The sequence below is a fragment of the Cervus elaphus genome, chromosome 7, assembly GCF_910594005.1.
Source record: "Cervus elaphus chromosome 7, mCerEla1.1, whole genome shotgun sequence".
In the NCBI taxonomy this organism is placed as follows: Eukaryota; Metazoa; Chordata; class Mammalia; order Artiodactyla; family Cervidae; genus Cervus; species Cervus elaphus.
The window spans coordinates 12,415,460-12,439,688 of NC_057821.1; the positions used below are offsets into that span (position 1 = coordinate 12,415,460).

At 46.9% G+C, this 24,229-nt stretch overlaps 1 protein-coding gene across 2 annotated transcripts in view; it reads left to right on the forward strand.

Moving 5' to 3' along the window:
• The window catches only part of TBC1D22B (TBC1 domain family member 22B), a 67,080-nt gene that overhangs the window by 21,343 nt on the left and 21,508 nt on the right, over positions 1 to 24,229 (forward strand). For both annotated transcript variants that reach the window (XM_043907339.1, XM_043907340.1), the window contains exons 3-8: positions 308 to 615; positions 2,835 to 3,014; positions 3,564 to 3,634; positions 4,997 to 5,125; positions 6,726 to 6,791; positions 10,471 to 10,585. In XM_043907339.1, coding sequence (XP_043763274.1) covers positions 308 to 615; positions 2,835 to 3,014; positions 3,564 to 3,634; positions 4,997 to 5,125; positions 6,726 to 6,791; positions 10,471 to 10,585 — 869 coding nt within the window. The remainder of the gene's footprint in view (positions 1 to 307; positions 616 to 2,834; positions 3,015 to 3,563; positions 3,635 to 4,996; positions 5,126 to 6,725; positions 6,792 to 10,470; positions 10,586 to 24,229) is intronic.

Genomic DNA, 24,229 nt, shown 5'->3' on the forward strand with positions numbered 1-24,229 from the left:
AAGGGACTGCCTCACTTCTCTCCTCAGCCCATTGGCCAGAATCAGTAGCCTTACCTAAGTACAGGGGCTGGGAAGTATAGAGGAGCACGTGGAATATTTGGTGAATTATGCTGTCTTTGTTTCATCTGGTTCTGCAGCATAATGCTGGTCTAGATGCTTCTAGATAAGGAATGGATATGGATATTTTTTATTGGAAGAGGGTAATGATTGTGTATGAGATAGTTTGTAACACTGTTAATAATCTGTTAAGAGAAAGTGGTCAGATATGTCAGACTGTTCCTTGGTAACAATGTCTCCTTTCTTAAAGCTTCATTAAAGAACGGTCAAAAGTCAGCACGGTTCCTCTGAAAAATAAGAAAGCCTCCAGTTTTCACGAGTTTGCCCGGAACACCAGTGATGCTTGGGACATTGGTGATGATGAGGAAGAGGACTTTTCATCCCCTGCTTTCCAAACTCTGAACTCAAAAGTTGCTTTGGCGACTGCTGCCCAAGTGCTGGAAAACCACAGCAAGCTGAGGGTGAAACCAGAACGGTCCCAGTCAACGACATCCGATGTACCTGCCAGCTACAAGGTCATAAAGTCCAGCAGCGACGCCCAGCTGTCCAGAAATTCCAGTAAGTCGGTCCAGCTCCCCGCCATAGGCTCAGCCTTTTCAGCAGAGCGCACTTTAAATAAAAACAGGTTCTGGCGGGGGGCGGGGCATCCCTCATCGTCCACCGGGTGATCCATAAGCGAGCTGGAGCCTGAGGGCCCTCAGGGAACCTCACTGGGCAGTGTGCTCGCTCCGCCGCCCGGATGGCTGCCTGGCCCTGGGACCCGGGGCTTCACTGCCGACACCCCCTGGCTGCCTGCCCTTCTCTCCTTCCTTTCCCTGTGCTGGGGTCCAGAACACTTATGGTGTGGTTGCTTCACGTTTCTTTGGGCCTGGTCAGGTTGAAGTGTGTTGACTAAATGGAGTTGAAGTTGTTAGTGGCTGAATTTCAGAGATGCTTGGCACCGTTCCTCTGCTCTGGGGAAGAGCCCCTAGCAGCAGGTCGTCTCTCTGCTGTTCCTCAGGAACGGAGTCCCAGGTTTGGGTGGCGCAGGAGGAGATCCCACCTTCTTTTCGGGAAACTGGCAGCAGTAACCGGTTGAGAGGATGGAGGTTTTATGAGATGTTTGGAGACATCTCTTTTTAGTATCCATTGCTATGTCTCATGTTGCCCTAACGCATTTTATGGGAGTCAGTTCTGAGCTGGAGGGGGAAGTGCCCTCATGCTGGGGAGAGTTGAAACAGCTGACTGTGGTAAAAGGTGAAAAGGAAGTAGAATATCAGAGCCCTGGTGCGTGTCCTGGCTCCTGTTCTAGGAGAACTTCTTTTACAGTTTCAGACAAGGATGTCCTCCAGAAAGGAGGCTGTAAGGCCTGGAAAATCATTCCACAGTCACTTCGCATCTCTGATTTGGGCCCCAGTGATGCGCCCAGACAGGCATTCAGTGCCCCCAGGTGACCACAGCTCCTGGATGTGGAAAGTGTCTTCACATGAGACCGAGGGTCTCCAGAGGGTCCCAGTGTGAGGGGAGGCCCCACCACAATCCCTGACGCGCTGCCCTTGTGCAGCAAGGACCACCCGGCACGCTCCCGTCACGGGGCTCCTTCTGCGGGCGTCGGTCAGGCAGTCACTGATGACCGGAAGCAGCCTTCAGTCTCAGCTCTGTAGCGTGTGGTCTGCGTTTTCTCAGCCCCATGTCACACTAGGCATCCAGACCGAGTACCCTGTGGCCGTTGAGTCTGTAAACCTCCTAATGCTGGTTGATGAGGATTCCCTGTTTAATTGTGACGACTACTTGTTAAGGCCCAAATATGTAAAGAATATGAAACAGTCATGAAAGGATGGTCAGAATTTAAAACTGAGTTTTGTTTGGGGGAGTAAAATAAATAAGGGTTTTGGCGTCAGACAGACCCAAGATAACTCAGCTCTCCCTTGCAAATTACTTAACCTCTCTGAGCTATAGTTCCCTCAAAACTGTGATAAATTCCTGCTTAGTATGTTATAAGGATCAAATGAGAGAACGTAGGTAACTGTGACCAGTTCAGTGCCTTAGTGAGCAGTCAGTAAATGTTCGCGCTATCCTTCTCATTTCTCCTAGCCACCATCTTGTTCAGAAGTGTCTAGAACCAGACATAGAGTTCAGCTTGAGTCCGTGTGCCTGTTATTTCAGTCATAATCCCGGCAGAACTAAAAGCCAGTTCATTTTGGCGAGAAATGTCGAAGCACGGAGGGCTAGCCTTAGGCCAGAGCCTCTCGTGTTTGGGCCAAAAACAGGTGCGAGCTGTGCGAGGAATACTGACCCTCTTAGCCCCTGGGGCAGCCGGCTGGGGCCTGGGGCTTCGGGAGAGCAGCCATCACCTTTTTTTTTCCGTGGTGTGCTTTTACAGTGTCATTTTCTACGTGCTCTGAGACATGGAAAGGGAAGTCTAATACTGCCTTTGACTATGTTGCCAACCCCTCCAGCCCCAAACTCACTATTAGACACCAAGAAAAGTTCCAGGTTGGGATAAAAAGAAAACAATAGATTTTTTCCCCTGAAGTCACAAAAAAACTGTCAGATTTGCTTCAGTAGCTGGAGTCTCTGCGCAGAAGGTGCCTTGGTATGTATGATAAACACGCAGCCCTTTCCCTGAGCTGTCGGAGGGCGGCTGGGTCTCCACCCACTGGCTGGCAGCCCCGCTGCGGGCGACCTGGCAGCCGTGCCTCTGGAGGAGCCCCGTGCCCAGCGGTCAGGTCTGAGTTGTCTCTGGATCTGCGCTCGTCACACGGCCTGTCCTCTTTCTCTCTCAAACGACCCCTCAGGTGACTCATGCCTGAGGAACCCGCTCCACAAACAGCAGTCACTCCCTCTCCGACCCGTCATCCCGCTCGTCGCCCGCATCTCAGACCAGAACGCTTCTGGGGCGCCCCCGATGACCGTCCGGGAGAAAACGCGCCTGGAAAAGTTCCGTCAGCTTCTCTCCAGCCACAACACTGACCTGGGTGAGTCCCCCCCCCACCCCCGTGAGCCCTGGGCAAACTCGGACCTCTCGGTGACTGGAATTCTCAGAGACCCGGAAGCTATTGCTCTTTATTCTTCCTTCTTTTACTTTTCCAGCATCTCCTGATCTGGTGCCCATTGAAGTGACACGCAGGTATCGCAGTCAGAAATACATTAACTAGAAATCAGGGGCCAAGTTAGGCGGGACTGGACTCCGTGGCCTGTAGACCCTAGTGCACCCATTCTGGCTTCAGTCTCCTCTACCTCCAGGCGATTCCTCCTGAAATCCACACCTCCTGGTCTTCCTCCTCCCTCTAACTCTAATCTCTGAGCTGACTGGATCACTGCTGCAGAGCTATGACCTTGGCTGCTCAGGGCTGTTGTTTTGGGCTTTTCACCGGTGCTTGTTGGTAGCTGGCGGTGCTGGTGGCAGTGGCGATGGCGGTCATCCTACTGAAACGCTGGGAGGCTCCAGGCAGCGCTGGCTGAGGCCCGTTTCAGGGCCCCCATGGGAAGGGCTAAGTCCAACCACACCTTCCATCTTTTTGCAGATGAGCTGAGGAAGTGTAGCTGGCCGGGGGTTCCCAGGGAGGTTCGGCCTGTAACTTGGAGACTCCTGTCGGTGAGTTCTGCCCACTGGGTAGAGAAGTGCAAGCCTCACACGGCCCCGCCTGCCTGTGGGGGCTGGTCTGGGCACATCGGTCTTGCCCCATAGACTTCTCTGATCCTAGCCGATATGGGACTGAAGTCCTGTCTCTGCATAAAGAATCACATCCTCGATAGTTTGTTCCCACTCATTTGAAGAGCATAGGTTTGTGTGGATAGTCCCGATCTCGCCTTCTCAGCACCAAGGAGGCGTCCAGTGAGGCTGGGTGAGCCAGCTATCGTGTGGGCAGGTCCCACTTTCCCTGTGCTTCCCTCCTTTCTCAGTAGGAATGACTAAGGGGGTTGAAACCCACTTCCCAACCGTGAAGAGTTGATAAACGGGCCTCCCTCAGAAGCCTGCAGTCGTCACACGTTCACTAAGTCACGGAGCCCTGTGCCAGCCGCTGTGGCAGGAACACTCTGATCTCCTGAGCTCGTAAAATCCATTCATTCATAAGGATTTATTGAGGGCAAGCTGTTTAGCGGGCATGATGCCAGGTGCTGTGAGGATACACAGAGGTGGGCCCCGCACAGCTCCGGCTCGCCAGGCGCTTGCTTGCTCTGTGGACGTGTCCCTTCCCTGCCTGTGAGAGGACGACTCTTGCTTCTAATCGGCCCCCACCCCTGACTCACGTAGCCTTGGAGTCACTGCCCCTGCTTCTTCTAAGAACTCCAAATGCTATTAGAAGTAGCTGCGGTGAGAATGGAAGGGGAACAAGAGATGTCAGAATTGAGAGTGGGATCTAGACCAGGGATGGCCCAGAGCTGGGGCCAGGAGCGAGGGGCTGCTGCCAGAAGTTCTGTGTCTGGACGTTGCAGCTGCTGTGTCACAGATTCCATTCAGCCTCCTAAGCTGGTAATTCTCAACATTACTGCGGAAAAGAATTATGTAACTAGCACAAGCTCACACGGCTCGCCACTGAGATGCGCCGCGGAGGCTGCCACCTCTCCGTGACCCTGGGAAGGATTGCCTCACACACACACAGCCCCAGGAGTCCTGACTTGGGTCCAGTTCCCTCCCACTGACCTACATTCGCTACTCTACTGTGCCAGGCCCGGAGCTCTGCGGTGCTCCCCAGCAGGACCCGCTCCCGGGGCTGCAGGAGTACATAACCCCGAGAAACCCGGCCGGGCTTTATCTGCCCACACGTGTGTCTCACTGAATGAGGAAAGGGCAAACCCTGGGTGGCCAAAACCAAAAAGGGATTTACCCTTGTCCTCTTGGCAGCTTTCTTTCCCTTCCTTTGAAAGTTTCAAAGCCACTGCTCTGGCTAAAGTAAAAGTTAAGGATTCATCCAACCAGTGCCTGTCCCCGTCTGACAAGCGGTCCTATCTACAGGGTTATCTCCCAGCAAACACTGAGAGGAGGAAGTTGACCTTGCAGCGGAAGCGGGAAGAGTATTTTGGCTTCATTGAGCAGTATTATGACTCCCGAAATGAGGAACATCACCAGGATACCTACAGACAGGTACGTCATCACCTGCTGCCCTTTTGCCCACTAGTCATAATCCTCAGGTGTGGCTCCTGGAAGGTGCTCTTGGGGTACAGGTTTGCCAAGTCTTCAGGCTGCGGTGGTTAGGAATTAAATTTATTCCCAGAACTGTATCCCCTCTTTCTAATTCAGTAGCTCTGATTTTAGCCTTTTTTTTTTTTTTTTTTTTTTTGGCTGTGCTACACGGCATGTGAGATCTTAGTTCCCCAACCAAGGATCAAACCCATGCAGCGGAAGCTTGGGATCTTAACCATTGGACCACCAGGGAAGTCCTTAGACATTTTCAACAGATAGATTTGGGGGAGTCCCTGGTCAGTAGCAGTGCTTCTTGGGCTTTAATATGCATAGAAATCACCTAGGATTTTGATAAAATCCCAACTCGGGATTATGGTAAAATGCAGATTCTTATTCAGGAGATCTGGGGCAAGCCCTTCGCTTCCAGTGAGTTCCCAGGCGATGCCAGCGCTGCTGGTCCACAGACGACCCTTGCGAGAATAGTCAGGGTGTTGGGACACAAGATGAAGGATGAGTTCGCTCAGTGAGTCCATCCCTCAGGCCTGTGACATCACTGTGTCCTTCTGACAGCTGCAGTGCCTCTTTGGCTTTGTCTGTCTGTCTTGTAGGAGCCATAGCCATCAGCAGCCTTAGCCGGGCTAACCATTGCCCATAGTGGTCCGTACAGCCTGTGGAAAGGTGGAAGGTGTGAAAAGGGGCCTGATGGTTGCAGAGGGGAAGACACTGGTGTGGGCAGCTGTCTGCAATGGGCCCCAAGAGCTGAAGCAGGCTCAGCCGCTGTTGATACAGTCCTTGGGGCTGTTGCTGTGGTTTAGTCCCTCAGTCATGTCCCTGACTCTTCGCAACCCCATGGACTGTAGCCCAACAGGCTCCTCTGCCCATGGGATTTTCCAGGCAAAGATACTGAAGTGAGTTCCCATTCCCTTCTCCAGGAGATCGTCCCAACCCAGGAATTGAACTCGTGTCTCCTGCATTGACAGGCAGGTTCTTTACTCACTGAGCCACCAGGGAAGCCTGGTGGGTTATTAGACGTTGGTAAATCCCAAAACCAATCATCATGACACCTTTGGTAACAGAAACCAGAACTTTCAGTGCCAGTTGTTCAACGCCAACTCCCTCTGGTTCCCTATCCTGGTACAGTTTTGGAGCTTCCCGAGCTCTTTTAGTTCTTATGGACTGTTGAGGATTAAGAATCTGAAAGAGGTGTACACATTTTGATCCTATCTGTTAAATTTAAGTACAGGCCCAGAGTAAAACAGATGCCAGACAATAGGGGAAAGCAGCTGGTTCTCCTGAGTTGTGAGACAGTTGTGAAACTGCCTATTGCTGTTTGGTGTTAAGTGGTTTGTTCAGGGAGGTTTCATTACTGTTCAGTTAGGTGTTGCTGTCATGGGAATGTATTCCACATGGACAGGTAGGTTTCTAAAGCCTTCTAAAGTTCTTTCTAAAGATAAATTTGACTCTCATTCTTACTCCCTTTGATTCCCAGATCCTAAGAAAATAACTTCTCAAAAGAACAAAGTGGCATTTGTGTTTTTGGATAACGGCTTCTCTCTTTCAGATTCACATTGACATTCCAAGGACGAATCCTCTCATTCCATTGTTCCAGCAGCCTCTTGTGCAGGAGGTGAGGGAGTGCTTCACACGGTCGCCCGCCCCCAACCCCACCCGCCTCTGCAGCGCTGTCCCTGGGGGAGTGCTCGGCCGCCCCCAACCGCACACGCCTCTGCAGCGCTGTCCCTGGGGGAGTGCTCGGCCCCACCTCCAGCCTCAGGGCGCTATGGCTAATCCTGATGGTACTCCAGATGGAGCTTCTGTCTTTCAGAGCACTTTCTTGTGGGTTCCCATTAGGTCCTCATAACAAACCTGTGGGCTGAATAGTGCTTTGAGGGGTTTAAGGGACTTGCCCAGAGTCAGAGTCCACCTGGTGACCAAATGAAGACTGGAAGCTGCTAGAATTCCTAGTCCTGTGTTTGCTGTACTTGATAAAGCTGGGAGTAGTGACTGGTGTGTGAGTGCGTGTGTGTGTGTGTGTGTGGTAACGATACAAAACGTAACATTTACTGTCGTAACCATTTTTAAGCATGTAGTTTGGTGACAGGAAGCGCATTCATATTGTTGTTCAGTCGTCACCATCACTCGCCTGTACAGCACTTTTTCATTTCCCCACGCTGAAGCTGTGTAGCCGTGACGCAGTAACTTTCCATTCCCCAGCAGCTGCCGTTCTGCTTCCTGTGTCTGTGAGTCTGACTGTTATAGGTACCTCAGATAAATGGGGTCATACAGTACTTGTCGCTTTGTGACTGGCTCATTTGACTTCGCATAATACCTTTGAGGTTCATTCATGTTGTCAGACTTTCCTTCCTTTTAAAAGCGAGCTTATGTTCCATTGTACGTACGTAAGACATTGTCGATCTGCTGTTTGTCAGCGGACATTCAGGTTGCTTCCGCCTTTTGGGTATTGTGAGCAGTGCTGCTATGGACGTGGCTGTGCAAGCGTCTGAGTCCCCATTTTAAATTCTTTTCAGATACATACCCAGAAGTCAAATTAGTAGTGATACGTTGAGACCTAACAATTTAGCAGTTAGCAAAGCACATGAAAGGTTTCAGTGGGACTATTATCTTTTGACCAAGCAAGAAGTATAAACTCCTTGAGATTAGGGATTTCCTTACGACTTAATAGTAGCTAGGACTCTGGGTGGAAGTGCTCTTTGAATTATGTTTTCACTCATCCTCAGAGTAAAGAATGTGATTTAAAATGCTCAGAATAATTTCTTTTTGACTTTAGATTATGTTCATAATTCTGTTTAAATATAGATATGTCTAATGATGGGATCCCTCATAACTTACCAGTAGCGTAAAGAAGGTTTTGAGGGTCATGCCGTTGTTTTACCTGTAAGAATCAGCTCAAAGGAAGGTGAAAACCCACTCAGGTTATCTTTGTGTCTCCCTTTCAGTTTCCCTTGGCTCAACCCTATTTATTCCTCATTTTAACTTGAAGATGTTCAGATCTCTCACCTGTGCATGCATTCTTTAAACTTGGAGATAGGGCAAAGTACTTCATTTAAAAGGATTCTCCAGGCAGTGGAACCGGCATACAGACAAAGAAACTCAAACTGCCGTCTTTCCAGTTTTCCTTGAATCACCTTTCCGTCTAGCAAACTATAGCCATCATAAACAGAATAGCCAACCAGGGAGCAGAAAATTAGGTAACATTGACTATTGAGAGACTTGCTTTACAAACCTGAAAGATACCTGAGGATTGAGAATAGTGAGAATTACCCACACTAGTAGCAGCGGTGTCTCAGAGGCAGAGAGGCTTGTCCCAGCCTTGTTCTGTAGTGAAGATTCCATGGTCTCCCCAGGTCACCAGGCTTGGCGCTCTTCAGTTCCCATCTCTTTGGCACTTCCACTTGCATGGCGTGTATGTCTGCTTGTCCCATCCTTACTAGAGAGGGATGACTGCAGGTCTCCTGATTCTGAATGGCTAGCCTCCCTGCACTTACTCACCAGAGATGTGTGTATTTACGAGGAACTGATAGTTTGAAATAGAAGCGCTGATAAGTCCTTCAGAAGGGCTGAGCTGGAGGAGCTTTTAATAGAGACGTCCAGTCAGGCACGGGCCACTGGGTGTGTGAGGATTCAGAGTGGGCTGGGAAACTCTTGAGAGCTTCCTGAACCTGGTGGGTCTGCTTGAGCCCTAGTTTCAAGGGAGGGAGGAGGGTGTTTAGCAGCAGAGGAAAGAATGTCAGAGTGGCCCCATTGGAATGCTGGGCCTGACACAAATGAGGATGCCACGCCCTTCCCCTCAGCCCCAGGGAGCAAGCAGGCCCCTCTAGGGGAGGCAGAGAGGCCAGCTCCTTCCAGATAGGGCCTTGCTCACACTGCCTGCAAGGACAAGGGTGTTAATGATGGGAGTGTTTCTCAGCTGGCTTGGCCAGCTGTAAGGCATACTCAGCACGGGATTTGGGCTGGGAAACATCCTTTGTCTCTAGATTCTCCATGTTTCTCCTACACTGGCTAACCAACTCCAAAACCATACAACCATCTATTTTTCACTTTTCTCCTTGGGAAGTTTTTGCTCCCTCGCGCCTGACCTCCGGGAGGCCTCTTCATTCTGCCCGCAGAGCTGACTGATGGGGCTCCGCAGAGTACACATGCAGTGGAGGCCCCCTCATCTCCTGTCCCCCCTGCACGTGGTCATCATCACCTCTGTCATCCCTCTGTTGTGGTCCAGAGACAGGAGACAGTCCAGTCAGAGCCAGTCTGAGGAATGTGTTGGGCCCAGGAGCTGTGGTCAACAGGCTGAAGCCAGAACGAGTACCAGCAGGTTGAGAGAAGACAGGGGGAAGCCCTGAGGGTCTAGTGAAAGCAGAGAGGAGGGTAAGAGACTCTGTAAAGGGAACCATAAGGGTCTTTTCTTTCTCTCCAGACTAAGCCTCTGGCCTCTTGTGGCTAATATACTCAACCCCAGAGGCTTTCCTAGCTGTAGGATTTGGTTCATTTGACTTCCTATCCCCAGCAAACATCTGGGTTGCATCCTGATGTGTGAAATGACTTCCCGCATGTATTGTCTGTCACTGGTTCCTAGTCAGACTGGGTTAGAAGTAAATCCAGATCTAGGTCTCCTTCCATCTCAGCAGGGAGAAAGAGGAGGGTTGACAGAGAAGAGATTTCCTCTCTGTACTGTAATGAGCAAAAGAGATTTAGAAAACATATCAGAACTTAGATATTCCGGTATCTTGCTCCTGGAAATAGAGAAACAGCATCTATAAATGAACACAGTGGCCTGAATTAATGACATCCATAGCAACCCTTTCCCTAAGCCACCCATGTCACTCTCCTTTCTGTTTCCCAAATGTATATCACGATGACTAGATACTAGAAAGAGAAGCAAAGGGCAAGAAGTACCTGTTGTTATTGTTGTTGTTTTTTAGTTGCTAAGTCATGTCCGACTCTAGCAACCCCATGGACTATAGCCTCGCAGGCTCTTCTGTCCATGGGATTTTCCAGGCAAGAATACTGGAGTGGGTTGCTATTCCCTTCTTCAGGGGACCTTCCCGACCCAGGGATCGAACCTGCATCTCCGCCTTGGCGGATGGATTCTTCACCAACTCCTGCTTAAAAGCAATTTGTATCTTAGAAATTTTCTGTATTTACAGACTTCCTTTGTCCCACAGTAATTTTTAAATTTTTCCTACAAATTCTGCGGCAGTGCTGAGTTAAATTGCGAGGGAGGTAAATGGAGGGAGGGAGGGTATCCCCATTATTTAACGTCATGACATCTTTCTTTCTCATTTTCCTAGATCTTCGAAAGAATTCTATTTATTTGGGCCATCCGACACCCCGCCAGTGGGTATGTCCAGGGAATTAATGACCTGGTCACTCCGTTCTTTGTCGTCTTCCTCTCAGAATATGTGGGTAAGAAGCATGAGTCCCAAGTTGAACAAGCTTTTGCTCTTTTTTCATCTGTGGTCTGTTTGTTTTTCCCAAGAGTGCAGCCAGTGGGCACATCTTGCTAAAAAAGAGATAGTGGCTTTAGAATACACAGCTGAACCTGTTTTAACAGCAACAGCAGCCTGGAATTTATCTCTCGAGATGGTCACAGATCTCTGCTAAAAAGACCTGCTTTGCCACAAGAATGGCCAAGTTGGCATACTTATGTTCCACCATAAACAGATGGTTTGATCCTTCATCTGAGGTTCTTTTAGGATTATTTTGAACTTGACTCTAACACAGGCCCTCACCTGTGAAAGCTGGAATTTCAGATTATACATCAGGCCTCCATGCGTTCATTCACACGCCGTATCTTGGAGCAGGATATGGGTCTGCAGAGGCGGCAGGGTGGTGCCAGGTTCAGCTCACGTTGGAGGCGATGAAAGGGGCCAAGGAGAGCTCCAGGACCTTGGTTTCTCCCACTTCCTTCTTCGCCCCTTACCTCACTGTGTTCTTGTCACTTTTTTTTGTTTTTAAGTTTAAGGAAGATAGTTCTTTTTAAAAAGTTCATTAATTTATGGCTGCACCGGGTCTTCATTGCTGCCTGTGGACTTTCTCTAGTTGCAGCACGTGGGGGCTACTCTCCAGTTACGGTACACCGGCTTCTCATTTCAGGACCTTGTGTTGTTGCAGAGCACGGGCTCTCCAGCGCGAGGGGCTTTAGTAGTTGTGGCGTGTGGACTCAGCATGCGGCTCATGGGCTCTAGAGGGCAAGCTCAGTAGTTGTGGCACATAGGCTGAGTTGCCCCGTGGCACATGGAATCTTCCTGGACCATGAATCAAATGCATGTCCCCTGCAGTGGCAGGTAGATTCTTAACCACTGGATCATCAAGGAAGTCCCCAGCAGTTAGGTTTTCTTACAGTGCCAGCCACACTACTCCAGCCAGGCCTAAATCAGGCAGTCTCAAAAGGCGTTGAGGATTCTCCGCTTCTCCTGTTGATTCCCTTAATCTCTTGTTGTTTTGCAGAAAGTTTTCACTTTTGTCTCAGGTTCAAAGGATTTGTTAACAAAAGAAGCCACTCGTTATATTCAAATAAACAATACCAGTATTTATTAGGCTTCCCTGGTAGCTCAGCTGGTAAAGAATCTGCCTGCAGTGCAGGAAACCCCAATTTGATTCCTGGGTCGGGAAGATTCCCTGGAAAAGGGATAGGCTACCTACTCCAGTATTCTTTGGCTTCCCTGGTGGTTCAGCTGGTAAAGAATCCGCCTGCAATGAGGGAGACCTGGGTTCAGTCCCTGGGTTGGGAAGATCCCCTGGAGAAGGGAACAGTTATCCCCTTCAGTATTCTGGCCTGGAGAATTCCATGGGCTGTATAGTATTGCAAAGAGTTGGACATGACTGAATGACTTTCACTTTCAATATTTATTAGAGAATTATATCGCTTACTTTCAATATACTAACATTAAAAGAAAAGAGAAATAGAAATAGCAGAGGATATATCATCAAGTTGGGTTTTGACCAACATCCATAAACTCAAACAGCCCTGGAAGTCCCGTGTCACAGCACATCTGGAGTCTTAGTTGGGCAAAGGTCCAGGCAGCGTATCCCCTGCACGGGTGAGACTTCAAAAATTCCATTTCAGGGTTCCGCTTATAATCCCAGGATGCAAACTGATATCGTCATCAATCTGTGAGCAAATTGCATCTCTGGTTTCATGTTAATGCTGTTTGTTTTGTTGTGAAAAACTTGGAATGTCGTTACGCCTGGGGCTCAGTGGGCCAGACCCCGTCCAGGGGCTCCACAGTCTAAAAATTCAGCCCCGTCTTATCTGTGGTGCTGCCAGACTTGCACTCACAGCACGAAGTCAGGGCGGCGTCCAGGCAGGATGGATGCAGGTCAGAGGCCTGCTCTGCTTTGTCTCTGAGGCCAAACGAGACCGTTTAATTCCCTAATACTTGTGCTTCGAGATTCACGGGAAAATCCATCTGTCATGCGGCCTGATGTTTTTGTTCTCTTATCGGTCAAAAAGAAGCTCATGTGGGAATCGGAACGTGGGAAAGGATTTTAGGAAACTATCCGTCTCCTCCGCCCCTTTTCTTGCCTCGTTAGTGGCAGAGCTGGGACTAGAACCCTTCTCTTCAGGCCTTGGGGGTGGTAGGTAATGAGATGATGCCATCGCAGGGGGTAGGTCAGTCATGAGAAGGGGGCTGGCTTAGAGTCCCTTGGAGTGGGGGGCATGAGAGATGTCTCACTTGATCTTTCCCTTGCAGGTTTTCTGGTGGGACCAAAGGGATGGTGTTTTGGGCTTTCATGAGGCACCTTTTTTTTTTTTTTTTTTTTTTTTTTTTAGTGATTTGAAAAGGAAGGCAACCAAATGATGTCATTCCTTGTTCTGCCTTAAGTGACAGCGACCAGGGCAGACCTGGGAGTAAGGATGAAAGTCACACTCTTGTCCACACTGTCAAGTCACCCTAAGCAAAAGCATATAAATAAAGCTTTTGCTGGAGAACTTTTATTTTCCTCTCTTATCAATTGATCAGTTTTTGCAAGTGCCTTCATTCTGTGTGTGTAACTTAATTATAAAGAGCAGTGCAGCTGACGCTTTGGGATTTGATTCTTGCAGGAGTACTTTTCTGAAATGGTATTGAAGGATGAGCCTTGTTGTTGTTATTTAGTTGCTAAGTCGTGTCTGGACTCTTCTGTGACCCCATGGATTGTAGCTCACCAGTCTCTTCTGTCCATGGGATTCTCCAGGCAAGAATACTGGAGTGGGCTGCCATATCCTTCTCCAGGGGATATTCCCAACCCAGGGATTGAACCCAGGTCTCCTGCATTGGCAGATGGAGTCTTTACCACTGAACCACCAGGGGAACCCAAGGATGAGCCCAGGAAGATATTAATCCATTCATTAATCTACATTTGAGGCCTAGAGACTGGCATGCAGCATTGCCAGATATTATGCTAGTTTAGGAAATCCTCAGCAGCTGCAGTTCTAGTTGGCTGTTAATTATCTTGTGAGCTGTCATTTGTGTGGTTTTTTTTGTCCCCAATTTTCCTCCACCTTCTATAGGCACCCATCCCATTACTACCTTAACTCCATCAGCCCCACTGTGCGCTGTGCCTTTCTCTGATAGGTATGACTGCATTCTGATCTGTGTTTGGTTTGTCAGCCCCACCTGCTGACCAGTGGAATCATTGCTCGCCTACAGCGTTTACACAGCAAAGTGTGGGCTTCTCTTCCCCTCCTCAGCAAGGAGGCCTTTCTGAGTAAGGCTGCAGTCAGCCTCACCTCTGCAGCAGCCTTCAGATAGGTCTTTGGTACCTCCTCCCAGAGCTAGGAAAGTGGAGCCCATTCATGTTTTACGAAAGCTTTAATTATATTACATTTCTAAACATATGTAAAAGTAGAAAAAACAATAGCATAAATCCTCATACACTTGCCACCCAACTTCACACCTCTGTCAGTTCTTCACTCACTCACCTTTGTGAGTAAGCAAATCTCAATGTCAAGCAACATATAATTTCATCCATAAATACTTCCATATGTGTCACTCGAAGATCATGGTTAAAGAAACTCACAGCCATAATGTAATTATTACATCTGAGAAGTTATAATAGTTCCTTAATATAGTCTGATATACAGCAGTATTCAAGTTTTCTTGAGTCCATAAATATATTTAACATTTTGTTTGAATCAAGGTTCAGATCAGGTCCACACATTCTACTGGTTTGTTGATATATCTCTTAAGTCTCAATCTATCAATTCCCATCCATCTCTGTTATTTTCCCAGTTTTCAAACTGGGACTTTGCCATGCCAACCAGTAATATTACAATGATTTTTTAAAACACTTTACCATTTGCAAAGTACTTTGACCTGATTTCCTTTAGTAGCCCCCAGTATCTCTTTAGAGTAGATATATGAACCCATTTTACAAGTATGAGAAATCGAAAACTCTAAAATATTTAATGAGCTTCCCAAACTCAAGCCTCCATCTTTTAACCTGAATGCTTGTGCTCTTTGGGCTTCCCTGGGGGCTCAGCGGTAAAGAATCCGTCTGCAACGCAGGAGACCTGGGTTCCATCCCTGGGTTGGGAAGATCCCCTGGAGAAGGGAAAGGCTACCCACTCCAGTGTTCTGGCCTGGAGAATCCCATGGGCTCTACATTCCATGGGGTCGCAGAGTCAGACCCGGCAGAGCGGCTTTCACTTTCACTTGTGCTCTTTGTATGACTTGGCGGTATCGCAGTTTAGATGTATCTTCTCCATTCTCTGCTGCAGAGCAGGCGGCACATTTCTTGTTACTCCTTGCCTCAAACAAAAAAACAAAATAAGCAAAAAATTACAGTAGAAGTACTTGCTTGTTTAAAAAAAAAGATCAAAACAATAAAGAAGTGTTATTACCCCACCCGTACCCTCCACCACAAGAGATAACACCCTTTGATGTGTATTTTTCCAGCCCTTTTCATGTGTGAGAACAGACCTGCATATGTTATTTTTCTTTGTTTTGCCCAGAAAAATAGAATCAGACTATCCATACTTTTCTCAATCTTTCTTGCTTTCACTCACAAGTATCTGGCCAGCTTTCCAGGTTCTGACATACAGGTCTGTGTTGTCATTTTCAGCAATTCCATCTATTTTCACTTAGCTTTACTATAGTGCAGTGAGCAGTTCTTTTATAGTAGGGCATTTAAATGGTCTATAACTTTTAGCCATTATAGGTAACATGTTAATGAATATCCTTATGCATATTTTCTTATACCTTTGTCTTGAAATACATGTTTTTCTGAAAGAGCGTCCATAGACGTGAATCTGCTAGTCCTAAAAGCATGCCTCATAGATGCCACTAACTCACACTGCAGAGAGGTTTACGGCGGTTTGTACTCCAACCACTAATGTTTAGGTGCACTTTTCTTCACATCCTTATTAGCAAGTCTAATTGTGGTTCACCAGTCTGGCAGATAAACTGCAGTTTGTGTTTCAGTTTTTATTGCCACTTACTCGTCAGCGAGGTGGTTTATCTTTTGTGTATTAGCATTTGTTTCTTTTGTCATCTGGTTGTTCAGATATTTACACTTTTTTTTTCTTCTATTGTACTGTTGGTCTCGTTTTTTAAGAGCTTTATGTGGATTAGATATACTCATTTTTCATCTGTTATGTGTTGCTAGTATTCAACCTTTTTTGACACACCCACTCCATGGGAATTCTTTATGGTTCAACCTAGTATTTTTTCCTCTCCCAGATCATCATTTATCTTTTCAACTTTTATTATGTCTCTTTATATAGCTCTTCCTAATTTTTATGTAGTCAAATCTGTCCATTCAACAGGTGTTCATTGAGCTTCTACTCTATGCCAGAGGATAGAGTGAATAAAGGGAACAGGTGTGGGCCCTTCCCCCTTATGGAGCATCCCATCTAGTGGGGAGCTGAGGGGCTCACAAAGAAGTAAGTCATTGCAAAGCATGACATGAGAGAAATACCTCATCCTCTGAGGTTTCTAGATTTGGTATGTTGCTTAGGAAGTTTTACCTTCCCCACCGCAATATTATAAAGATGCTCTTTCATGTTTTCTTTTAGTACTCTTGTGGCTCTGATTTTACATTTAGATTTTTAAATTCTATTAGTAAAATTTATTTTCTTTTACAGTGGGGTTGATATTTAAAGTTACTATTCCAGCTGGATACTTCATTATTTATCACTGTTTATATATAGTACATACTTTGTTCACTGGTGTGAAATCTCTCTTCATAATATAGTATAAATTCTTTTATTTACATGGTTTTGCTTGTTTCTATTCCATTTATCTCTATTTCTATGCATCTTCCCAGGTGGCTCAGTGGTAAAGAATCTGCCTGCCAAAGCAGGAGACTCAAGAGATGCAGGTTCAATCCCTGAGTCAGAAAGATCCCCTGGAGTAGGAAATTACAACCCACTCAGATATTCTTGCCTGAAAAGTTCCATGGTCAGCTGACAGGCTGCAGTCCACAGGGTCACAAAGAGTCAGACATGAATGAGCGCGCACGAGTGTGCGCGCGCGCACACACACACACGTGCACACGCACACACACGTACTATGCATGTACCACACAACTTGGATATTTGAGCTTTAGAGGGTGTTTTATTAGTATTTCAGGACTGGTCTATTTCATCATCCTTTTTAAAAAATTGTCTTGACTCTTCTTCCAGATGAACTTGCCTAGTTCAGGAAATAGGGAACCTACCTACTTCAGGAGGTAAGAAGAATTTTTATTGGAGATGCAGTAATTTTACAAATTAGTTTTGTGGGGTTTTTTTTTTTTTGATAGCAGCTTACTGAGATGTCATTCATATATCATATAATTCACCCATTTAACATGTACAATTCAATAATTTTTTGTGTATTTATAGAGTTGTATAACCATCACCACAGTCAATTTTAGAATATTTTCATCAACCCCAAAAGAAACTCTGTACCTTATATCCATCAATACCAAGCCCCCCCAACCCCCTCTACTCCTACCCGCTCTTACTTTCTGTCTCTGTGGATTTGCCTTTTCTGGACATTTCATCAAAATGGAATCCTATAATATGTGATCTTTTATGTCTAGTTTCTCTCATTTAACTTGTTCTTGAGATTCATCCAGGTTGTAGCCTGTGTCAGTACTACACTCCTTTTTTATGGTCAGATAAGTATTCCATTGTATGAACACACCATATTTCATTTATCTGTTCATCAGTTGCTGGATATAAATTAAGCTTCAAAGAAACAAGGCATACAGACTTCTCTCCAGCCTCAAGGCCTTTCCTGAACACAGACTCAGCATTGTTTGTGGCCTCCAAGAGCAGTTCCCTTGTCTGAGGAATAATGCTGCTCTTCTCCCTTGCTCTAATAGTGCCGTATCCCAGGAAGGCAGCTGCTGTGAAAGGTGTTTTGTTATGACTCTCCCTACTACGGGAGGCCTCCGGGATCCTTCACCCAGGGAACAGGCCAGGCAGGTGTCCCCAGGCAGCCTCGCCCACCGCCTCATCTGCCTGAGCTGTAGCACGGAGGATGTGCCCTAGAAGAGCTGTGGGACACACAGGACCTTGTTTGGCCTCTCTCCTTTCTTCTCCGCTATCTGTTCTCTATTACTCTTTAAAAACATTTTTTAAAATATGTATTTATTTTATTTTTTTGCTGCATCAGGCTCTAGGGCACACAGGCTCCATAGTTGAGGCGCACAGGCTTAGTTGCCCACAACACATGGAATCTTAGTTCCCTGACCAGGGATCATCCTCATCCCCTGCGTTGAAAGGCAGATATTTAACCACTGGACCACAAGGGAAGTCCCTCTTCTCCGTTACTTTTATAAAGTAGCACCTGAGCTTGCTTCATGCTTCGTGTCATGTTTGTTGTAAAATAGCTGAAAATGGGGAGATCCGGTGACTCCCCTCTGTTGAGAGAATTTTTCTGTACCTAACTTAGCCCCCCTCCCCCTCAGTTCCCGTTTTTGTGTGTTTTGTTTTTTTTTTTGCTGAAACCCATAGCTCGCATTGAAGTGGGTCCACTGTGGATAAGCCAGCTGTGTCTGGGTCCAGCGGTGACAGTGCTGGAGGATCACCCTTGGGGAGATACAGTCTCTGGACCGTGACCCCTGAGACAGTTAAATACCTCCAGACTCTCCAAAACCCTTTTGGACTTAGATGGCACTATTGATCTAATTCAGAACATAATGTAATTGATAGTAGAGTCATCACCAGAATAAACTGTGTAACAGCAACTGTGTAAGCGATGTGAATGAGGAATTGTCTGGAAGAGAGGGACCCATGACATGTTCTGTTTTCAAAAGAAGAGCGATGGCTGGTGATTTCTTTCATTGCAAAATGAAACACTAATGAATAACTCTCCCCCTTCTCTGCATGAAGTACTACAGCAGGATTTTCATTTCAGGTTTTTCTTAGAAGCACAGTAGCAATTGAAGTCCCAGAAGGGAAGTCTTAAAACCTCTGACTCATGTTCCCTGCATGACATTTATGCTCAGATATGTCACAGGTAACGCTCAAAACCCTTCAAGCTCGTCTTCAACAGTATGTGAACCAAGGACTTCCAGATGTACAAGATGGATTTAGAAAACGCAGAGGAACCAGAGATCAAATTGCCAGCATCTGTTGGAAGATAGAAAAAGCAAGGGGATTCCAAATAAATATCTGCTTCATTGACTCTACTAAACCCTTTGACTATGTGGATCGCAACAAACTGTGGAAAATTCTGAAAGAGATGGAAATACCAGACCACCTTACCTGTCTCCTGAGAAGCTTGTATTCAGGTCAAGAAGCAACAGCTAGAACCTGACATGGAACAGCAGACTGGTTCAAAATTGGTAAAGGAGTACAACTAGGCTGTATATTATCACCTGGCTTATTTAACTTCTATGCAGAATGTATCATGCAAAATGCTGGGCTGGAAGACTCACGAGCTGGAATCAAGATTACTGGGAGAAATATCAATAACCTCAGATGTGCAGATGATACCACCCAAATGGCAGAAAGCAAAGAGGAGCTAAAGAGCCTCTTGATGAGGTTGGAAGAGGAGAATGAAAAAAACTGGCTTAAAATTCAACATTCAAAAAACTAAGATCATGGCATCTAGTCCCATCACTTCATGACAAACAGATGGAGATAAAGTGGAAACAGTAACAGATTTTATTTTCTTGGGCTCCAGAATCACTGTGGATGGTGATTGCAGCCACAAAATTGAAAGATGCTTGCTTCTTGGAAGAAAAGCTATGACAAACCTGGACAGAGTATTAAAAAGTAGAGACATCACTTTGCCCACAAAGCCCAAAGCTGTGGTTAGTCAAAACTATGGTTTTTCTAGGAGTTATGTATAAATGTAAGCATCGGACCATGAAGAAGGCTGAACCCTGAAGAATGTATGCTTTCAAACTGTGGTACTGGAGGAGACTCTTTGAGAGTCTCTTGGACCTCAAGGAGATCAAACCAGTCAATCCTGAAGGAAATCAGTCCTGAATATTCATTGGAAGGACTGATGCTGAAGCTGAAACTCCAATACTTTGGCCACCTAATGTGAAGAACTGACTCATTTGAAAAGACCCTGATGCTGCAAAAGGTTGAGGGCCGGAGAAGGGGGTGACAGAAGATAAGAAAGTTGGATGGAATCACTCGCTCAATGGACATGAGTTTGAGCAAACTCTGGGAAATAGTGAAGGACAGGGAACCCTGGTGTGCTATAGTTCATGGGGGTCACAGAGTCAGACACGACTTAGTGACTGAAGAACAATGACATGTCATAAATGACCAATTAGGATTAGCTTGGCTACTTGACAGGGAACCCCAAATACCAGTACCTTAAGCAAGAGAGAAAAGTTTATTTCTCCCACATTAAAAGTAAGGAGGTGAGTAGTCCGAGGCTCCATGATATCAGAGATACAGCCTGTCTTTGTTGTCCTGCCATTCTCAGCATGTGTTTTCCTACTCGTGATCCAAGGTAGCTGCTTGTTCTCTAGCCATCATATCTATATTCCAGCCAATATGGAGGGAGAAAGAAAGAAAGACATAACTCTTTCCATTGAAAGACACTTCCCAAGTACGTGACTCTTGGTTTTGAATCTTCAGAGAGTTTCATCTGAACTTGGGTCTTAGGTTGATTCCCATCTGCAAGTGGGTCTGGAAAACACAGTCTGTATCCCAGGTGGCCAGTACCCTTAAGTGCCCTTTCATTGAGGAGGAGGTGGTAGTAGGTATTTATGGATGACAACGGTCTTTGCTGTCCTTTGGATCCTCGGACTCGGTGTTTGACTAAATTCCTCTTCTCCCCATGCCCAGCCATCCTTTTCTCTCAGTTGCCAGCATTTCCTGTCTCTTAAGTCAGAAATGCTAAGTGTGTGCATGCGTAGTCAGTCATGTCCAACTCTTTGCAACCCCCGTGGACTGTAGCCTGCCAGACTCTGTCCTTGGAATTTTCCAGGCAACGATACTGCAGTGGGTTGCCATTTCCTTCTACAGAGGATCTTTCCCACCCAGGGATCAAACATGCATTTCTCATGTCTCCTGCATTGACAGGCAGATTCTTCACCCCTAGCACCTCCCGGGAAGCCCAGAAATGCTAAGACTTGTTTGTATTAATGATTCTTTTTTCTCATTCTTTCATATCCAATCAGTTACAAAGCTCTGATGGTTTCATGTTCTATTTCTTGAATCTCTTTCTCTCTCCATTCCTCCTATGACCACTCTAGCTCAGGCCTGGATTGCTGAAATGGCCGGGTGTGTTTTCCCATCTCTGGTTTTTATCCCCTTGAAAACCATCTTTCACACCATTTAAACACAGACCTGCCTGTTCCACCCCTCTGCTTAAAACCCTTCACTAGCATCTCATCACCTGCAGTTAAAAATGTCCAGATTCTTGGGGGTTCCCTAGTGGCCTAATGCTTAGGATACTAGGCTTTCACTGCCGTGGCCCGGGTTCAGTCCCTGGTCAGGGAACCAAGACCCCCGCAAGCCACACAGCACAGACAAAAAGTCCACATTCTGTAGCTTGTTGTGCAAGACCCTGTGTCCTCTACTTCTGCCTCACCTCTTAAAGGCAGAAATCCAAAACTGACATCTTTAAAGCCTTCTCCTGTACCACTTCCTTATCCCTGGGCTAATCCATGTGCGTTCTTTAAGGCTCCCCTTCCTCCTGGAAGCCTGCCCTGAGACTTCCTCCCTTCCTCCTCCCACCAGCACCCCAGCGGCACTCTTCCCGTAACTCTGTGCATTTCCCCGTTGAAGGATTCTACCACACCAGCTATGGTGTTTCCCTCCTGCCATCTGCCGCCGGTCTTTATGATTCTTTGAGGCCAGAGACTATTTGAAACATCTTAACATTCCCGGTGCTTTCATTTTGGTGTCCATATATTCCATACGTGTCTCGATTAAGAGTGAGTGCTCACTCAGTCGTGTCTGACTCTCTGCAGCCCCACAGACTATAGCCCGCCAGGCTCCTCTGTCCATGGAATTTCCAGGGAGGAATACTGGAGCGAGTTGCCATTCCCTCCTCCTGGGGATCAAACCCGCGTCTCTAGTGTCTCCTGCATTGGCAGGCAGATTCTTTAGCACTGAATGAATGAGAGAATGAACATTTTCATAGTGTTTTAAGATATTCAGGAAATAGTAGAGCTTTGCTGGCCTTGGCCACTGGAGGGCAGTAAATCACAGCATTTTGATACTGTGCTGATTTAGCCAAAAGTTCTCTCTCCTCCCTTCTCTTCTCGTCTCTTCTCTTTCGTAAGGAGTAGAGGTGGAGCACCATCACTTATTCAGCAGTTACTTATTGATTCTTACACCGCTTATTGATTCAGGCACCGCTCTAGGCACAGGGGATATGACCATAAACAAAGTGGACAAAAAATCCCTGCCTATCACTTCTAGATATTTATTCACAGAAAATAAAAGCATATAGTCCTTCTCACCCACACAAGGGTAACTATGGATATTTTACTGACTTCTGACACCTCAGTTAGTTTTGCCTGTCTCTAAGAGAGTCCCTTGGACTGCGAGGAGATCCAACCAGTCCATCCTAAAGGAGATAAGTCCTGGGTGTTCATTGGAAGGACTGATGCTGAAGCTGAAGCTCCAGTACTTTGCCCACCTCATGCAAAGAGTTGACTCCCTGATGCTGGGAGGGATTGGGGGCAGGAGGAGAAGGGGACGACAGAGGATGAGATGGCTGGATGGCATCACCGACTCGATGGGCATGAGTTTGAGTAAACTCCAGGAGTTTGTGATGGACAGGGAAGCCTGGCGTGCTGCGATTCATGGGGTCGCAAAGAGTCAGACGCGACTGAACTGAACTGAACTGAAACTTTATATAAATTGAGTCATTAGAATAAAGATATTCCAATTTTCATTCTCATGCTCTGGGTTTGGAGGGAACTGGGGAGTGGGGCTGATGCTGGATTTTTAGCCCCAACCCTGTTTGGCACTTTACCCCCTTCCTCAAGGTGCCTCCCGGCCCCGTCTTCATAGACGAAGCAGCCTCGTACGTGCTACAAAGAATATTTGAGGCTCTTTCCAGCAACAGACATTTATGTGGAGACGCCCAGTCAGAGTGCTGAGCAGGGTTACTTTCAGTGGGCAGTTGAGAGCAGTGTGAGCATTTGGTGGGATATCCAGGGCTGGATTTCCTCCCTCGTAGAGGTAAGCGCTCCAAGGGCAAGCTGTGGCTTGCCATCTTCCTGGAAGTGAGCCAAGTGACGTGTCCATGCTCACTCGCTGTCTCTCTTATCTGACCCGAGCGTAGGTGAGACGCTGTGACAGGAGAAATTGAGGTAACCAACATAGTCAAGACGTTTGAGCCTAGATGAGGAGCCTGTGGGCAGCTGACCACGGGCTCTGGGGACCCTGGACTCCCCAGGGCCTGTTGGCATACAAGAGTCTTGGTGACACGCTGCCTGGCTCTGTGGGTGGTCTTTGGGCAGGTCCTAGAAGGCCAAGTGTGTGCCGGACCTGACCCCTCCCATGCCCCTCTAACTGGAATACTCACACAGTTTGGGTTCCTGTAATCCGGGCGCCAAGAGGCTGAGTTAACCAGCAGCCATTAGTGTTCGTTAAATAAAAGTAGAAGTAATACAGGAACCTCAGGAAAGGAGAGTCGGTTTGGTGGTGTGTTGGTTTTTAAAGTTCGTTTTAGCCAGGTGCCCCACGCTGAGCAGTGGATGGCCAGAGATCGTTCTGCGTTGGTGTTTACCTTTTAGCCGCTGCCCTCATTGACCAGCACTGTGTCGGGGAGGGCTCTGTGGTCAGCTGCTTCTCTCTCTTGGAAACAGCATGTCTCCTCTCAAACAGTCTGGAACAGGGTTCTCATGAAATAGAACCACCCGCTCCTGTGGGTTTCTGCTCTGTAGAAACCTCTTCCCTGCCCTCACTCTCCTTTCTTTGTCAAGTGGTTTGACTTCACTGGGTTTAACCGAGGAGTCCTCCGCCTTGTCCATACTCAGCTCTGGCGGCCTTGTCACAGATACTTGCCTGAAAAATGCCAGATGAGTAATACCCAACAAGTTTCTATAGCACTTGAACCACTTTAAAATTATTGTATTCAGGTGATCAGATGAATTGCTTGGCACTTTTCTTAAAACTGTTTTTCTGGATAAAAGATTTAATTCCTCTTTTATGAGGTTCTTTAGATGTATGGCTGAAAAGAGTTATTTTTTTCCTTTTCTCAAGCAGTTTGTTTTTGTGGTCAGAAAATATTATGCAAGCTCTTCTCATGAGTCCAGTTAAAAAAACAGACAGGAATCAGGTAAGCCAGAGGCTTTGGAAAATAGAAGGGCTGTCCGTAGTTTGGAGCCTTGAATCTTCTTGTGTCGCCAGGTCGGGCTGGTTGATTCCAACCCAACAGATCACAAAATCTAGCAGTTGCCCTGCAATCACAGATGCTCTCTGGGAATTGCCTCAAGCACTGAGTGGACGAGTTACTCTTTCCAGTTTTAGCAAAACCAGTTCTTCCAAAAGCTGTTGGGGAGTGTTGGAGGCACAGGTGAGGCTAGTTTTAGGCCCGAAATCTGGAGTTGTGAGAAAAATGAACACTTGACTGGGGCCACCACTCAGGTACATTTATCGGGTAATAACACTGGGCTTGACAGCATGTTCTTGTCGAGCCTAGAGTG